We start from the raw sequence: 17051 nt of genomic DNA, 5'->3' as shown, positions 1-17051 counted from the left end.
TGTGAACCAGCAGCGTGCATCCTCCCTCTCTCCTCATCTCTCACCTCCTCTCTCCTCATCTCTCCTCATCGCTCTCCTCATCTCTCTCCTCTCCTCATCTCTCCTCCTCTCTCCTCCTCTCTCCTCTTCTCTCCTCATCTCTCCTCCTCTCCCCTCCTCTCTCCTCTTCTCTCCTCTCGCTCCTCATCTCTCTCCTCATCTCTCTCCTCCTCTCTCATCTTCACCTCTCATCTCTCTCCTCCTCTCTCCTCTTCTCTCCTCTCGCTCCTCATCTCTCTCCTCATCTCTCCCCTCCTCTCTTCTCTCCTTCTCTCTCCTCCTCTCTCCTCTTCTCTCCTCATCTCTCTCCTCTTCTCTCCCCCTCTCTCCTCATCTCTCCTCATCTCCCCTCCTCTCTCCTCTTCTCTCCTCTCGCTCCTCATCTCTCTCCTCATCTCTCTCCTCCTCTCTCATTTTCCCCTCTCATCTCTCTCCTCCTCTCTCCTCTTCTCTCCTTCTCTCTCCTCCTCTCTCATCTTCTCTCCTCATCTCTCTCCTCCTTTCTCCTCTTCTCTCCCCCTCTCTCCTCATCTCTCCTCATCTCTCCTCCTCTCTCCTCATCCCTCTCCTCCTCCTCTCTCCTCCTCTCTCCTCTTCTCTCCTCTTCTCTCCTCCTCTCTCCTCTTCTCTCCTCATCTCTCCTCCTCTCTCCTCATCTCTCTCCTCATCTCTCTCCTCCTCTCTCCTCTTCTCTCCTCATCTCCCCTCCTCTCTCTCCTCCTCTCTCCTCATCTCTCTCCTCTCTCCTCATCGCTCTCCTTCTCTCTCCTCTTCTCTCCTCATCTCTCTCCTCTCCTCTTCTCTCCTCATCTCCCCTCCTCTCTCCTCTTCTCTCCTCATCTCTCTCCTCTCCTCTTCTCTCCTCATCTCTCCTCCTCTCTCCTCATCTCTCACCTCCTCTCTCCTCATCTCTCTCCTCCTCTCTCCTCTTCTCTCCTCATCTCTCCACCTCTCTCCTCCTCTCGCTCCTCATCTCTCTCCTCTCCTCTTCTCTCCTCATCTCTCCTCCTCTCTCCTCATCTCTCCTCTCTCCTCATCTCTCCTCTTCCCCTCTCATCTCTCTCCTCCACTCTCTCCTCCTCATCTCTCCTCCTCTCCTCCTCTCCTCATCTCTCCTCCTCTCTCCTCTTCCCCTCTCATCTCTCTCCTCCTCCTCTCCTCATCTCTCCTCCTCTCCTCATCTCTCCTCCTCTCCTCATCTCTCCTCCTCTCTCCTCATCTCTCCTCATCTCTCCACCTCTCTCCTCATCTCTCCTCCTCTCTCCTCTTCCCCTCTCATCTCTCTCCTCCACTCTCTCCTCCTCCTCTCCTCATCTCTCCTCCTCTCTCCTCTTCTCTCCTCATCTCCCCTCCTCTCTCCTCTTCTCTCCTCATCTCTCTCCTCCTCTCTCCTCATCTCTCTCCTCTTCTCTCCTCATCTCTCCTCCTCTCTCCTCATCTCTCTCCTCCTCTCTCCTCTTCTCTCCTCATCTCTCCACCTCTCTCCTCCTCTCGCTCCTCATCTCTCTCCTCATCTCTCTCCTCTCCTCTTCTCTCCTCATCTCTCCTCCTCTCTCCTCATCTCTCCTCCTCTCTCCTCATCTCTCTCCTCCTCTCTCCTCTTCCCCTCTCATCTCTCTCCTCCACTCTCTCCTCCTCCTCTCCTCATCTCTCCTCCTCTCTCCTCTCCTCATGTCTCTCGCAGACCGCGCTGTGTTCCATGTGATCGCAGAAGGGAAAAAACAAAAATGCAACTACTATGCGGCTTTACGCACACTTCTGATCCACGCGCTTCTGATCCACGCGCTTCTGATCCACGCGCTTCTGATCCACGCGCTTCTGAATCCACGCACACTTTAGAATCCACGCGCTTCTGAATCCACGCACACTTTAGAATCCACGCGTACTTCAGAATCCACGCACATAACACTTCTGATCCACGCACACACTTCTGATCCACGCACACTCCTGAATCCACGCGTGCTTCTGATCCACGCGCTTCTGAATCCACGCACACTTTTGAATCCACGCACACTTTAGAATCCACGCACATAACATTTCTGATCCACGCACACTTCTGATCCACGCACACTAGCAGCGCGTGTGAGTCCGTGCGGTAAAGCGCGCGCTCACCTGCTGCCAGTTCTCCTCCAGGGACGGCATCGCGGAGAAGTAGCCGGTGTCGTGCACGAGTTGTAGTTCTTGGAAAATACCGTAATTCGCGAGCACATCCATTTTGACGCGCGAACTTTCACCGCGGACAATCCCCGCGACCACCACGCACACGCGCCGCACTCCAGAATATTCTCCCGCTTTTAGTTTGGCAAAAATGGGCAAGAAAAAATCACCATCATCATAATTAAAATGGAAAAAAAGTGCAAAACGTGCGCGCAGTTGTAAGTTTTTGTTTTGACGCGAGGATCCGACGCGCGCCGCGAGTCACGCCTCCTCCCCGTGTCCGTGCGCCCCGTGTCCGTGCTCTGCCGCTCGCGCTGTTTCTTCCGCTTCTACCGCATCAGCAGCAGCAGCAAGACGCGCGGCGCAGGACCCCGCTGCAAAACAGGCGACCGGCGCGCGAGGGGGGACAGACCGGGGTGAGGCGGGGGGCGGGGATGCGGGGCGGGGGACGAGAGGGGGGAGGAGACACGCGCCAATCACTTCCACGCGTGGCCAAATACGGTAAATAGGGTTGATGATGTCAGCGAGGGCCAATTAGGGCGGTGCGCGCAGCGAAGGGGTGGGCGGGGCGCGCGGGGGGACGGCGCGGGTTCGATTGGCCGGGAGGCGGCGTCGGCGCGAGACGTGGGCGGGGCCGGGCCGTGAGTTATTTTTAGAAGGCTATATAGCCGCGCGGCGCGAGGGAGCGCTGTCAGTATGAGCCGCGCGCGAGAGGAGAGCGGACGCGTGGCGAGGAGCGCGTGAAAGCGGGAAAAGCGCGGTAGAAAGTGGGAACAGGAGGAAGAGGAGGAAGAAGAAGACGCGTTTGCAATAAAAAAGGAGAGAGAAAAGGAGAGAAAGGAGCAGCGGTGTGTGACGTGTGCGGGAGGAGAGCGGCGGGATGCGGTCTCCATGTGGCGGCGTCTGGAGACCGGTCCATCCGCCCACGCGCTCATAACAACCAGACAAACACTGTCCTGGGTATTTGTTTTTTTAAACTGTTTGTCTTTTATATTTAAAGAGAGAGCTTTTACAAGTGTGAAAACATAAATATGTTGAAGTCTGGAGAGGAGGAAAAGTGCGGAGCGCGCGCGGGAGGAACCGGGACTGTGACCGGGGAACGTCACAAAACATGAACGTGAAGAAGACGCAGACAAATGAGACCACATTTCTCTGGCCGTTTATTTTACTTTACTTTACTTTACTTTACTATTTATTTATTTATTTTTTATTTAAATTAAATTTGTATTTAATCATTTTACTTTGTTAAATTTTTTTAATTAATTTATTTTGTTTTTATTATTATTATTTATTTTATTATTCTATTATTATTTTAATTCATTTGTTTTTTATTTTTATCTTAATGAACCTGACGATGTGCGAGGCAGACTCCAGCTCAAATACTCACATACATTTTGATCCTTACAATAGTTAAAACACAAATGTCATTATTATTAAACCCAAACACAAATAGTCCATTCTTTTGAGTAGAAAAGCATGTTTGTTCCGAAGAACCATTGGTATTTATATATTTTCTATATATTTTTAACAGACATTTTTAAGGGTCTTTTCTCTCGCTACAGTTATAACCAAAATGTAATAAATGTTTGAAATGTTTGTCGTCTGGTCGTTGCAACTTTATTGCTCAACTGTGTCTTATTTATAAAGCAATAAACTGTGTGAGTTTAGATCGAGTGGATGGAGCCAAATCACGTTCCACAAAATCTGATTCATTTTCCACCTTCTCGCGTCATCATGCAGCTTCTGGACATGTCACGTTTACTGATATTTACAATTAAAATGATGTGATCTTGATGAAACAGTGAAACCCCGTTAATAAAAATTAACGATTAATTTCTCTTTAAACTTCTCTCTCTCTTGCTTAGTTAATAGATTCATAATTATTAGAATCGCCACCACACAATTTCAATAAAGAGTTTAAACTGTTTTGAGTCGACGGTTAAATCATTCCTTAAAGTTTTTAAATCCCGGTGGAAAAATAGTCACAGTCTCTGAAGCTCTGAGGCAGTTTGATAAAGGTTGGCACTAGATCATATAGGGAATTGGAAAGGAAGTGACGAAATCCAAGATGGCGGTGCTCTTGCGGTCCAAATCGCTTGCCGTTCACCATTTTCCTACACGGTTTTGCTACACCTGGTGGTGAGAGAAATAAGTTTAATGTCTTAGCAGATCCGATGATTAGTGAGACGACTGAGGAGTTCGTGGGTTCGATTCTTGCAGGAGATTTATTATCTCAAGTTTAACCATTTTTTTGCAGTCTAGTTTGTTTTGGGATGAGTTAGCTACACTTTTGCTGATACAAAGTTATGGTATAAACTAGTTTTAACCAAACAAAGTAAACCTAAAACTTAGGGTTAGGTTTAGGGGTTAAGGGTTAAGGTTAAGGTTAGGGTTAAGGTTAGGGTTAGGGTTAGGGTTAGGGTTAAGGGTTAAGGGTTAAGGTTAGGGTTAAGGTTAGAGTTAGGGTTAAGGTTAGGGTTAAGGTTAGGGTTGGGGTTAAGGTTAGAGTTAGGGTTAAGGTTAGGGTTAAAGTTAGAGTTAGGGTTAAGGGTTAAGGTTAGGGTTAAGGTTAGAGTTAGGGTTAAGGTTAGAGTTAGGGTTAAGGTTAGGGTTAGGGTTAGGGTTAAGGGTTAAGGTTAGGGTTAAGGGTTAAGGTTAGGGTTAAGGTTAGAGTTAGGGTTAAGGTTAGGGTTAGGGTTAAGGTTAGGGTTAAGGTTAGGGTTAGGGTTAAGGGTTAAGGTTAGGGTTAAGGTTAGAGTTAGGGTTAAGGTTAGGGTTAAGGTTAGAGTTAGGGTTAAGGTTAGGGTTAGGGTTAGGGTTAAGGTTAGGGTTAGGGTTAAGGTTAAGGGTTAGGGTTAAGGGTTAAGGTTAGGGTTAAGGTTAGAGTTAGGGTTAAGGGTTAAGGTTAGGGTTAAGGTTAGAGTTAGGGTTAAGGTTAGGGTTAGGGTTAAGGTTAGAGTTAGGGTTAAGGTTAGGGTTAGGGTTAGGGTTAAGGTTAGGGTTAGGGTTAAGGTTAAGGGTTAGGGTTAAGGGTTAAGGTTAGGGTTAAGGTTAGAGTTAGGGTTAAGGGTTAAGGGTTAAGGTTAGGGTTAAGGGTTAAGGTTAGGGTTAGGGTTAAGGGTAAAGGTTAGGGTTAAGGTCAGAGTTAGGGTTAGGGTTAAGGGTTAAGGTTAGGGTTTAGGTTTAAACCCAGACCCATGTGATTTACATTTTCACAAGTCTTTGTTTTACATTCAATGCACGCCCATTTAACACTATTTGTTTCTAAATTATGAACATGATACAACCGTTCGCCATGTTTACTACGGTCGACCACCTGTTTACTTCCGCCCGGCTCCCGCCATGTCGTCCTCGCCATGTCGTCACTTCCTCCTTTCCAATTCCCTATATGACCTAGTGCCAACCGTTTGATAAATGCTCAGTGGCTCCCCTGGTGGCGGGTGCTGTGGCTCCCCTGGTGGTGCGTGCTGTGGCTCCCCTGGTGGCGGGTGCTGTGGCTCCCCTGGTGGTGCGTGCTGTGGCTCCCCTGGTGGCAGGTGCTGTGGCTCCCCTGGTGGCGGGTGCTGTGGCTCCCCTGGTGGTGGGTGCTGTGGCTCCCCTGGTGGCGGGTGCTGTGGCTCCCCTGGTGGCGGGTGCTGTGGCTCTCCTGGTGGCGCGTGCTGTGGCTCCCCTGGTGGTGCGTGCTGTGGCTCCTCTGGTGGCGGGTGCTGTGGCTCCCCTGGTGGCGGGTGCTGTGGCTCCCCTGGTGGTGCGTGCTGTGGCTCCTCAGGTGGCGGGTGCTGTGGCTCCCCTGGTGGCGGGTGCTGTGACTCCCCTGGTGGCGCGTGCTGTGGCTCCTCTGGTGGCAGGTGCTGTGGCTCCCCTGGTGGCGGGTGCTGTGGCTCCCCTGGTGGCGGGTGCTGTGGCTCCCCTGGTGGCGGGTGCTGTGGCTCCCCTGGTGGCGGGTGCTGTGGCTCTCCTGGTGGCGCGTGCTGTGGCTCCCCTGGTGGTGCGTGCTGTGGCTCCTCTGGTGGCGGGTGCTGTGGCTCCCCTGGTGGCGGGTGCTGTGGCTCCCCTGGTGGCGGGTGCTGTGGCTCCCCTGGTGGTGCGTGCTGTGGCTCCTCTGGTGATGCGTGCTGTGGCTCCTCTGGTGGTGCGTGCTGGGACAGCGTGACCACATGAGCGGGACCTGCTTGTCTCCATGGAGATGTCATTGTTTGTTTCACAGTATTAGCGTCGCACTCGTACTCACTGGGACAGTGACTTGTCCTGACGCCACCCGCTTGTGATCACCACGGAGACGAGTGGGTGGTGGAAAAGGAAAGTTCCGTGATGCGTCTTTAGAGAGTCTCCTCCGCCTCCTTCCCACGGATGTGTCCCAGAGCTTTCCCCCTCGTGCTGGAGAGAAGCAGAAAAGCTTTTAAAGGATCAGATTTCACAAATGAGATCTGAGGCTCTCACAGAGTCCGGCTCTATCGCCATGACGACATCAGCAGCAGCAACACGGCTAAAGACTTACACGCAACATCTCCATGTTCCTCTGGTCATGGTGTGTCCTCCGGGTTTGGACCGTTCCGGTCGATACTTACGAAAAAGTGATTATGTAGATTTTTAAAGGGCAAATATTACGCTTTAATTATTTATTTTATTTATTTTATTTATTTTATTTATTTTATTTATTTTATTTATTTTATTTATTTTATTTATTTTATTTATTTTATTTATTTTAGTTATTGTCATCAGATTGTAAACATGCTCTTTAGAATCATTATTTTGTCATTTCATGTTTCAGAATTAAAAAACAACAACAAAAATAAATAATAAAAAATTGCATTTGGATGGACTGAGATTTTGCACCATCTACTGGCTGCAGAGGGAATTACACAGGCTGATAATAAACTGGGAATTAATCACGGAAACGGGTTGGCACAGGCTGGCACGGGTTGGCACAGGCTGGCACGGGCTGACACGAGCTGGAACAGGCTGGCACGGGCTGACACGGGCTGGAACAGGCTGGCACGGGCTGACACGAGCTGGAACAGGCTGGCACGGGCTGACACGGGCTGACACAGGCTGGCACGGGCTGACACGGGCTGGAACAGGCTGGCACGGGCTGACACGGGCTGACACGAGCTGGAACAGGCTGGCACGGGCTGACACAGGCTGGCACGGGCTGACACGGGCTGGAACAGTCTGGCACGGGCTGACACGAACTGGAACAGGCTGGCACGGGCTGACACAGGCTGGCACGGGCTGACACGGGCTGGAACAGTCTGGCACGGGCTGACACGGCTGACACGAGCTGGAACAGGCTGGCACGGGCTGACACGGGCTGACACAGGCTGGCACGGGCTGACACGGGCTGGAACAGGCTGGCACGGGCTGACACGGGCTGACACGAGCTGGAACAGGCTGGCACGGGCTGACACAGGCTGGCACGGGCTGACACGGGCTGGAACAGTCTGGCACGGGCTGACACGGGCTGACACGAACTGGAACAGGCTGGCACGGGCTGACACAGGCTGGCACGGGCTGACACGGGCTGGAACAGTCTGGCACGGGCTGACACGGCTGACACGAGCTGGGACAGGCTGGCACGGGCTAACACGGGCTGACACGAGCTGGAACAGGCTGACACGGGCTGACACGGGCTGGCACAGGTTGGCACGGGCTGGAATGGGCTGGCACGGGCTAACACGGGCTGACACGGGCTAACACGGGCAAACACGGGCTGACACGGGCTGGCACAGGTTGACACGGGCTGGAATGGGCTGGCCCGGGCTAACACGGGCTGACACGGGCTAACACGGGCAAACACGGGCTGACACGGGCTGGCACAGGTTGGCACGGGCTGGAATGGGCTGGCACGGGGCAGCACGGGCTGACACGGGCTGGCACAGGTTGGCACGGGCTGGAATGGGCTGGCACAGGCTAACACGGGCTGACACGGGCTGGCACAGGTTGGAACGGGCTGGAATGGGCTGGCACGGGGCAGCACGGGTCAGGCCGCCGCTTCAGACGTAGCGGCGTTTGTGTTTCGAGTCTTTCTAAACTCTCCAAACGCAGGAGGAAAACGGGAACGTGAACTTCACATTTGTCTTGATGGTACTTTATTTATAATATACTTTAACATGGTTTTGTTTTAATACTGAAATGTACAAAAATAAACTGGTTAAAAGAGAAACAAATATAATGCCTTTATTCTAGTTAAAACAGTCTTTATGAGATGTGAAAGAGATGGAAAGGGTAAGAAATGTATTAAGGGCAAAACTACTTTATTAATAATGTATTTTAATGATTATGAGCGTTCTGGCAAATGACAAATGGAAACAAAAAAAATCAAAAATTGTTCTGAATGAAATGTTAAAGAAATGAGAGATTGAACGCTGGAGAAAAGGGACAAAAAAGGTTTAAGTTTCTCCCACTGCTTGTTTATGTATTTATTTACTCACACCATAAGTATAACGAGATAATAATGTATCGGTTTTGACTTGGTACCGACTGTTTGAAAAGTTGAGGTACTGACCACAATGTCATTTTGCTGTAAAAGTATGTCACGTGTCTTTATAAACCCATGTCAAAGTACTCAATATTTACAGGGACATGTACTTTACACAGGACATGGATACTTCTGGAATGTACTTTACACAGGACATGGATACTTCTGGAATGTACTTTACACAGGACATGGATACTTCTGGAATGTACTTTACACAGGACATGGATACTTCTGGAATGCACTTTACACAGGACATGGATACTTCTGGAATGTACTTTACGCAGTACATGGATACTTCTGGAATGTACTTTACACAGGACATGGATACTTCTGGAATGTACTTTACACAGGACATGGATACTTCTGGAATGCACTTTACACAGGACATGGATACTTCTGGAATGTACTTTACACAGTACATGGATACTTCTGGAATGTACTTTACGCAGTACATGGATACTTCTGGAATGTACTTTACACAGGACATGGATACTTCTGGAATGTACTTTACGCAGGACATGGATACTTCTGGAATGTACTTTACGCAGTACATGGATACTTAAGGAATGTACTTTACACAGTACATGGATACTTCTGGAATGTACTTTACACAGGACATGGATACTTCTGGAATGTACTTTACACAGGACATGGATACTTCTGGAATGTACTTTACGCAGTACATGGATACTTCTGGAATGTACTTTACGCAGTACATGGATACTTCTGGAATGTACTTTACACAGGACATGGATACTTCTGGAATGCACTTTACACAGGACATGGATACTTCTGGAATGCACTTTACACAGGACATGGATACTTCTGGAATGTACTTTACGCAGTACATGGATACTTCTGGAATGTACTTTACACAGGACATGGATACTTCTGGAATGTACTTTACACAGGACATGGATACTTCTGGAATGCACTTTACACAGGACATGGATACTTCTGGAATGTACTTTACACAGTACATGGATACTTCTGGAATGTACTTTACGCAGTACATGGATACTTCTGGAATGTACTTTACACAGGACATGGATACTTCTGGAATGTACTTTACGCAGGACATGGATACTTCTGGAATGTACTTTACGCAGTACATGGATACTTAAGGAATGTACTTTACACAGTACATGAATACTTCTGGAATGTACTTTACGCAGTACATGGATACTTCCGGAATGTACTTTACGCAGTATATGGATACTTTCGGAATGTACTTTACACAGGACATGGATACTTCTGGAATGTACTTTACGCAGGACATGGATACTTCTGGAATGTACTTTACGCAGTACATGGATACTTAAGGAATGTACTTTACACAGTACATGAATACTTCTGGAATGTACTTTACGCAGTACATGGATACTTCCGGAATGTACTTTACGCAGTATATGGATACTTTCGGAATGTACTTTACACAGGACATGGATACTTCTGGAATGTACTTTACACAGGACATGGATACTTCTGGAATGTACTTTACGCAGTACATGGATACTTAAGGAATGTACTTTACACAGTACGTGAATACTTCTGGAATGTACTTTACGCAGTACATGGATACTTCCGGAATGTACTTTACGCAGTACATGGATACTTCCGGAATGTACTTTACACAGGACATGGATACTTCTGGAATGTACTTTACGCAGTACATGGATACTTAAGGAATGTACTTTACACAGTACATGAATACTTCTGGAATGTACTTTACGCAGTACATGGATACTTCCGGAATGTACTTTACGCAGTACATGGATACTTCCGGAATGTACTTTACACAGGACATGGATACTTCTGGAATGTACTTTACACAGGACATGGATACTTCTGGAATGTACTTTACACAGGACATGGATACTTCTGGAATGTACTTTACGCAGTACATGGATACTTCTGGAATGTACTTTACGCAGTACATGGATACTTCCGGAATGTACTTTACGCAGTACATGGATACTTCTGGAATGTACTTTACGCAGGACATGGATACTTCTGGAATGTACTTTACACAGTACATGGATACTTCTGGAATGTACTTTATGCAGTACATGGATACTTCCGGAATGTACTTTACGCAGTACATGGATACTTCCGGAATGTACTTTACACAGTACATGGATACTTCTGGAATGTACTTTACACAGAATCCCCCTTCATCTCCCCCTCCTCATCACCTTCCCCCCCTCCTCCTCTTCCGATGGCCTCCCTCTCTCCTCCTCTTCCCTCCTCCTCCTCCTCCTCTTCCCTCCTCCTCCGCTCTCCTCCTCCTCTTCCCTCCTCCTCCTCTCTCCTCCTCCTCCTCCTCCCCCTCTCTCCTCTCTCCTCCTCCTCCTCCCCCTCCTCCTCCTCTCTCCACCTCCTCCTCCCCCTCTCTCCTCCTCCTCTCTCCTCCTCCTCCCCCTCTCTCCTCCTCCTCTCTCCTCCTCCTCCCTCTCTCTCCTCCTCTCTCCTCCTCCTCCTCCTCCTCCTCCTCCTCCTCCTCCTCCTCCTCATCTCTCCTCCTCCTCCTCCTCCTCCTTTCTCCTCCTGCTCTCTCCACCTCCTCCTCCCCCTCTCTCCTCCTCCTCCTCCTCTCTCCACCTCCTCCTCCCCCTCTCTCCTCCTCCTCTCTCCTCCTCCTCCCCCTCTCTCCTCCTCACCCTCTCTCCTCCTCCTCCTCCTCCTCCCCCCCTCTCTCCTCCTCTCTCCTCCTCCTCCTCCTCCTCCTCCTCCTCTGTGTGTCAGAAATCGGTACAGACACTGTCCTGGAACAGCCTCGTGGGCCTGAGACGACAAAAGAAAAGTGTAGATTTCTGTGTTTTCTTTGTGAACAGAATATTCAGGTGTTTTCATCGAGCTCCAGTCGCTGAACAACAGAAAACACATTTATAACTGCAAGCGCTGTGTCACTTTTGATTTGTCTCAAAACGTGGCTTTAAGTGACACGTCTTTCCACAGATCTGACTTGTAACTTGGTGTTGTGCTGAAAACCCTCAACCACAAAAAGAACCTTTAATTACATAAGAATATTTCATTTGTGGCTTTGGTTTTTGCTACAAACATTACAGTTCTTTCTTCTTCTGTGCATTTCCACTTTGTTTCGCTCTTTCTTTACTTCTGATCCAAAAACGGCAAAGAACAAATGAAATGAATGGAATTACAGCGGCACAAAAGCACAAGAGGATTAGACAGGAGAAAACTAACAAACAAACAAACAAACAAACAATTCCATGAAAAAGAGTGGAATTAGAGCTGTGTGAAATGTACTTGTTGGCCTGAAGTCAGAGAATGAAGGGATAATGGAGGAGAAAGCAAGGGAGGGAGGGGAGAGAGGGGGGAGTGTGAGAGAGAGTGAGGAAAGGGAGAGAGGGGGGAGTGGAGGAGAGAGAGTGAGGAAAGGGAGAGAAGGGAGAGAGAGTGAGGAAAGGGAGAGAGGGGGAGAGAGATCAGATGCAGTACTAGACCTGGCGCTCTAAAGCAATAACGAGAAAGTCTATATTGCTATACATACAAAACGCCCCTCCCCCATTTTCATAATCATCGTTATATTTACTATACACCTCCTCCTCCTCCTCCTCCTCCTCTTCTGTGTAACATTTTTAACAACGTCGTAGAGTAATATTTAGTCTGTCCTGCAGCTACGGGAGCCCTCCAGGGTCAGAAGTATTCTGAGGCTAATTGTGCTTCCTGCGTTTGAGCAATAAAGAAAAAACCTGCCTACGCGGGTATAAATATATATAAACATATATGTGGAGTATTCCCAAAGACAAAAACCACGTTTCAGCAACAAGATGAGGGACGCTTCAGCTACGAGGACGAGGGCCTCCGCTAACGTGCTAACGTGCTAAACGTCTTTTCTGAACAGACGTGTTGGTGAAGCTGTTCTGCAAACGACAGCAGACTTTAGAACGTTGAGCTTGACGTTGCCGCCGGAGCATCAAACTTCTCTCGCCTCAGATGAACAAAGGTCCCAGCGTCGAGCTTGACCCTGATTGGCTCCTCCCTCCTGTTTGTACCCCAAAACCGGCCTGATCGGAGGAGTTTAGCTGATTTTGCGTTAAAAGTGCTTCTCTAATTTGAACTTTATTTGGTGTATTTATACCTGTTGTACATATAAATTATAGTTTTACATCAATCGAGCAGGTATTTGTGGAGAAAAACGTTGAAAAATCTGGGGGAAATGACAGGAAGTGACATCACACCAGGAACAGGAAGTGACATCACACCAGGAACAGGAAGTTACATCACACCCGGGACACTCACTCCAGTCAAAGTTTATACAGAATTTACATAAAAGAAACTACTTTTTTTTTACTCTCTAAACATTAATTCCACAAAATAAAGGTGCTCTCATATTTTTGCATTATGTTTGCTGGGTAATTTCCTACTGTGATGTCATCAATTACAAACAGGAAGTGAAATTATAAACCTAAAAAATGTGCTCTTTTGTGGTAACATTTTCATATTTTTTTAGCACAATTCAAAATATGTTTATTCTAACTGCATTTTAGTTCATGGAGTCGTGCGACCTGTAGGGGGCGCTTTAAACTTGCTCTTGTACATTTTTTGGGAGGAGCTATGGACTGACTAAAGCGGCTTCCACACCGCCGCGGCCGAAGCTTCCAGTTTACATTCAAAGTCTATGGTAAACGCGCGTCGAGCATGTAGTGCGTTATCCGCGGCCCGATTTCTTCGTTTTGGCGGCGCGATTGGTGCGTTTTTTTACGCTCTCGACGCTTTGAGCGCGCGTATGAGCCGGCTGAGGCGACGAAAACGGCTTACGCAACGCGTTCAGATATGTTGAGGTCTCTGCCGCTGAAGCGTAGCAGCCGCTGCAGCAGCCAATCAGAGCTGACGCTCCAGTGACGTACGTACGTACGTACTTCCCCTCGCATTTCCAGTATTCCCCGTGGAATTCCCCAAGAAGCGCCACTTTTTCCTTCTTCGTCAACAATGGCAGACGAAAGACTGATTGTGGCCGTGTGTGGGAGAAAGGAGCTGTACGATGTATTCACGGTGGAATACAGAGACAGAAACAAAACAAAAACGCGAAAACAACACTCTCGATATTTGTCATTTTACATAATGAAAGGCCACGACAACACCTCTACTGCACATGTGCGCAGAGAGCTTGAGCGCTCCGTACGCGCGCCTGTGTTCAGTGGCCAGGGCGTCGAGGACGCGCGTCCGGAGCGTAAACCTTTCAAATGTACACGCGCTCAAATTCTGCGTCGGGCGCGTTTAGGCGTCTGCGGTGTGTACGCACCGTTAACCCCACAGAGACATCACTTTCGGCCCCTCCTCCCTTCATGTGGCTGCACTAACCTTGACGCGGAGAGTGTCGCTAAGGGCTGTGTAATTGATGCTTTTACATACACACACCCCCATCATTCATAACAGTGACATTATAGACACAACGGGAGCGCGCACAGCGACATTATGGGCCCCGGGGACGGAGTCTGACGGATAAATGTGCAGCCTTGTGTTACAAACAGAGTGAATATTGGTCTTTATTCAAGCTTTTAGGATGCCTCAGGGTTCACTCCACGCACGGCATTGTGGAACATTTAGTTAAAAGTATAGAAAATCGATACTAAAACTACATTCAAAACTATGTACTCATATGAAGTATTGATACTAAAATAACTGGACTATATTCGACCTGAACAGTTTTAGTCCTGACTTCAGTATAAAACATTTGGTAACAAAGAAAGTGCAATTATATAGCGTTAAAATTACACCTATTGTCGAAAATGCGTTTAAAAATTCAAGACAGTATCGAGCATATTCTTTGGTATTGATTGATTTTGGAAGTTTAGTCCTGAGACCACAGTAAAGAGGAGGGGCCAGGGACCAGGGACCAGGGACCAGGGACCAGGGACCAGGGACCAGGGACCAGGGACCAGGCACCAGGGACCAGGCACCAGGGACCAGGCACCAGGGACCAGGCACCAGGCACCAGGGACCAGGCACCAGGGACCAGGCACCAGGGACCAGGCACCAGGTGGAGCCGTGCTTAGACGTGTTGTATTGTGAGAACACCTTTTGGGCTTTAAACCTTTTAAACAAAACAAAGCTGTTGTATTTTACCTCATAGATCATCACAATGATAAACATGCATGTTACATATTATAATGCATATTACATATTATAATGCATATTACATATTATAATGCATATTACATATTATAATGCATGTTACATATTATAATGCATATTACATATTATAATACATATTATAATGTATGTTACATATTATAATGCATGTTACATATTATAATGCATATTACATATTATAATGCATATTACATATTATAATACATATTATAATGCATGTTACATATTATAATGCATGTTACATATTATAATGCATATTACATATTATAATGCATATTACATATTATAATACATATTATAATGCATATCACTGAACACTAATAAATCTGCATAAATCTCAGAGATAATTCATTATCAGACAATTGTGTGGACATGTTCCATGTTCCATTTACAGAGGATTAAACACGCTACACGTGTCATTAGCGTGATTAGCCCTGATATGTTTGTATCCGAGGTGCAGAGGCGGGGCATACGCTCTCTCTCTCTCTCTCTCTCTCTCTCTCTCTCTCTCTCTCTCTCTCTCTCTCTCTCTCTCTCTCTCTCTCTCTCTCTCTCTTTTATTCCACTCTTAATAAATATGTTTGAACCGTTGTTTTGGTTTTCCATGTTCAGATGTTCAGAGTCTTGGGTTTCAGTGTTTTCTGTTGTAAAATATGTCATTTTAGCCCTTTCTCTCGGTGTGTTTCATGACAATAACATGAGTAATAACTTCTAGTTATAGTTCAATCATGTTTTAAAACACTAATGAGTGTTAAATATGTGTGTCAGTCGTTCTCTGCTCCGCACACTTCCTGGGCCCTCGGTGTCGGATCGACTGACATGAAATAAAGTTCCAAAACTTTATTTCTTTTGTATCTTATCTGTGTTTTAGTTCAACGAGTCGTCCGACCTGCAGGGGGCGCTTTAAACTGGCTCTTGTAACAAACCTGGTGATGATTTATGGACTTATGGAAGAGAAGATGAGGTCGTAAACAGGATAAATGAGACGAGCGAGAATAAAGCTAAACACAACCAAAGGTACAAATATAACCTAAGCCTTTAATCAAACTTCCTTCGTGCGGCGCATACTTGTTTTTTTATTATATATATATTTAAGTGTCATTTACAACTCCATGTATGTTTGACGACGAGGGAACAATGTTGTAACACTGTGAAAAGCTCCAAAAATAGTGATAATAATCTATTTAATGTAGCGCTTTTACACTTAAAGGCAAAGCGTTCCTAATTATTAGTGTTTAATTGTGTTCTATCATCGTTTCACATCAGTCAAGTGATTGAAAAGTTGATTAAAAAACAAAAATAGGCAAAAAAACAGGACATTACAAGAAATTATTGTTGAGAAAATCATGTATATTTTAGTAATTGGAAGATATTCGACCATATTTTGCATATGTTTTATGTTTTCCAGAGCAGCAAGACTTCACGACAAAACAAACACGTGGGCTCACGGGTTAAAAACGGGCGCGGGGGTCAAACGCAGCGGGAAAACAGCAATAAATCTCACTCATTATCTCCAGAAAGTCAACAAACAACATATTTCATGCCTCTATTTGCGTCCGAACTAATTCAATCGCGTACAAACTGCACACGACACAAATCAAATCCCAGGGGCGTTATTCATCCCCGTTGTCGCTCGCCTTCGCGCGGACCAATTATAATCGCTCATTTTCATAATTAATCTGCTGAACGTTGGTCGCTCCGGAGTATAAGTATAAGTATATAAGTATAAATATAAGTATATGTCGCACCCCAGCCAAGACTATAAAAAAAACGTATAGTCCGGAAAAAACTGCAGATAGATACGATTTTTTGTGAGAAATAACATGCAAAATGCTCTGCCAACGTCGCTTTGTAAAATTGTCCATCCAGAACTGAACCAGAATGAAACTGGGACTAGACCAGGACCAAACCGGGTCTAAACCAGCGCTAAACTAGTGCTAACCCAGGATTAAACCGGGTCTAAACTAGTGCTAACCCAGGATTAATCCTGGTCTAAACTAGTGCTAACCCAGGATTAAACCGGGTCTAAACCAGTGCTAAACTAGTGCTAACCCAGGATTAAACCGGGTCTAAACCAGTGCTAAACTAGTGCTAACCCAGGATTAAACCGGGTCTAAACTAGTGCTAACCCAGGATTAAACCGGGTCTAAACTAGTGCTAACCCAGGATTAAACCTGGTCTAAACTAGTGCTAACCCAGGATTAAACCGGTTCTAAACCAGTGCTAAACTAGTGCTAACCCAGGATTAAACCCGGTCTAA

The 17051-nt window shown here is 46.9% G+C and overlaps 1 protein-coding gene across 1 annotated transcript in view; it reads right to left on the bottom strand.

Annotated features, from left to right (window-relative positions):
- The window catches only part of klf7b (Kruppel like factor 7b), a 63531-nt gene extending 61238 nt beyond the window's left edge, over positions 1-2293 (bottom strand). Inside the window, exon 1 of the mRNA XM_072445278.1 lies at positions 2152-2293. Coding sequence (XP_072301379.1) covers positions 2152-2253 — 102 coding nt within the window. The 5' untranslated portion in view covers positions 2254-2293. The remainder of the gene's footprint in view (positions 1-2151) is intronic.
- Positions 2294-17051: the final 14758 nt, after the last annotated feature.

The sequence above is a fragment of the Eucyclogobius newberryi genome, unplaced genomic scaffold (genome assembly GCF_026437365.1).
Source record: "Eucyclogobius newberryi isolate DKJ021-1_F unplaced genomic scaffold, fEucNew1.0.hap1 SCAF_14, whole genome shotgun sequence".
Classification (NCBI taxonomy): Eukaryota; Metazoa; Chordata; class Actinopteri; order Gobiiformes; family Gobiidae; genus Eucyclogobius; species Eucyclogobius newberryi.
Note: the sequence above shows the minus strand (reverse complement) of the source record. Positions and strands in the feature narration are given on the sequence as shown.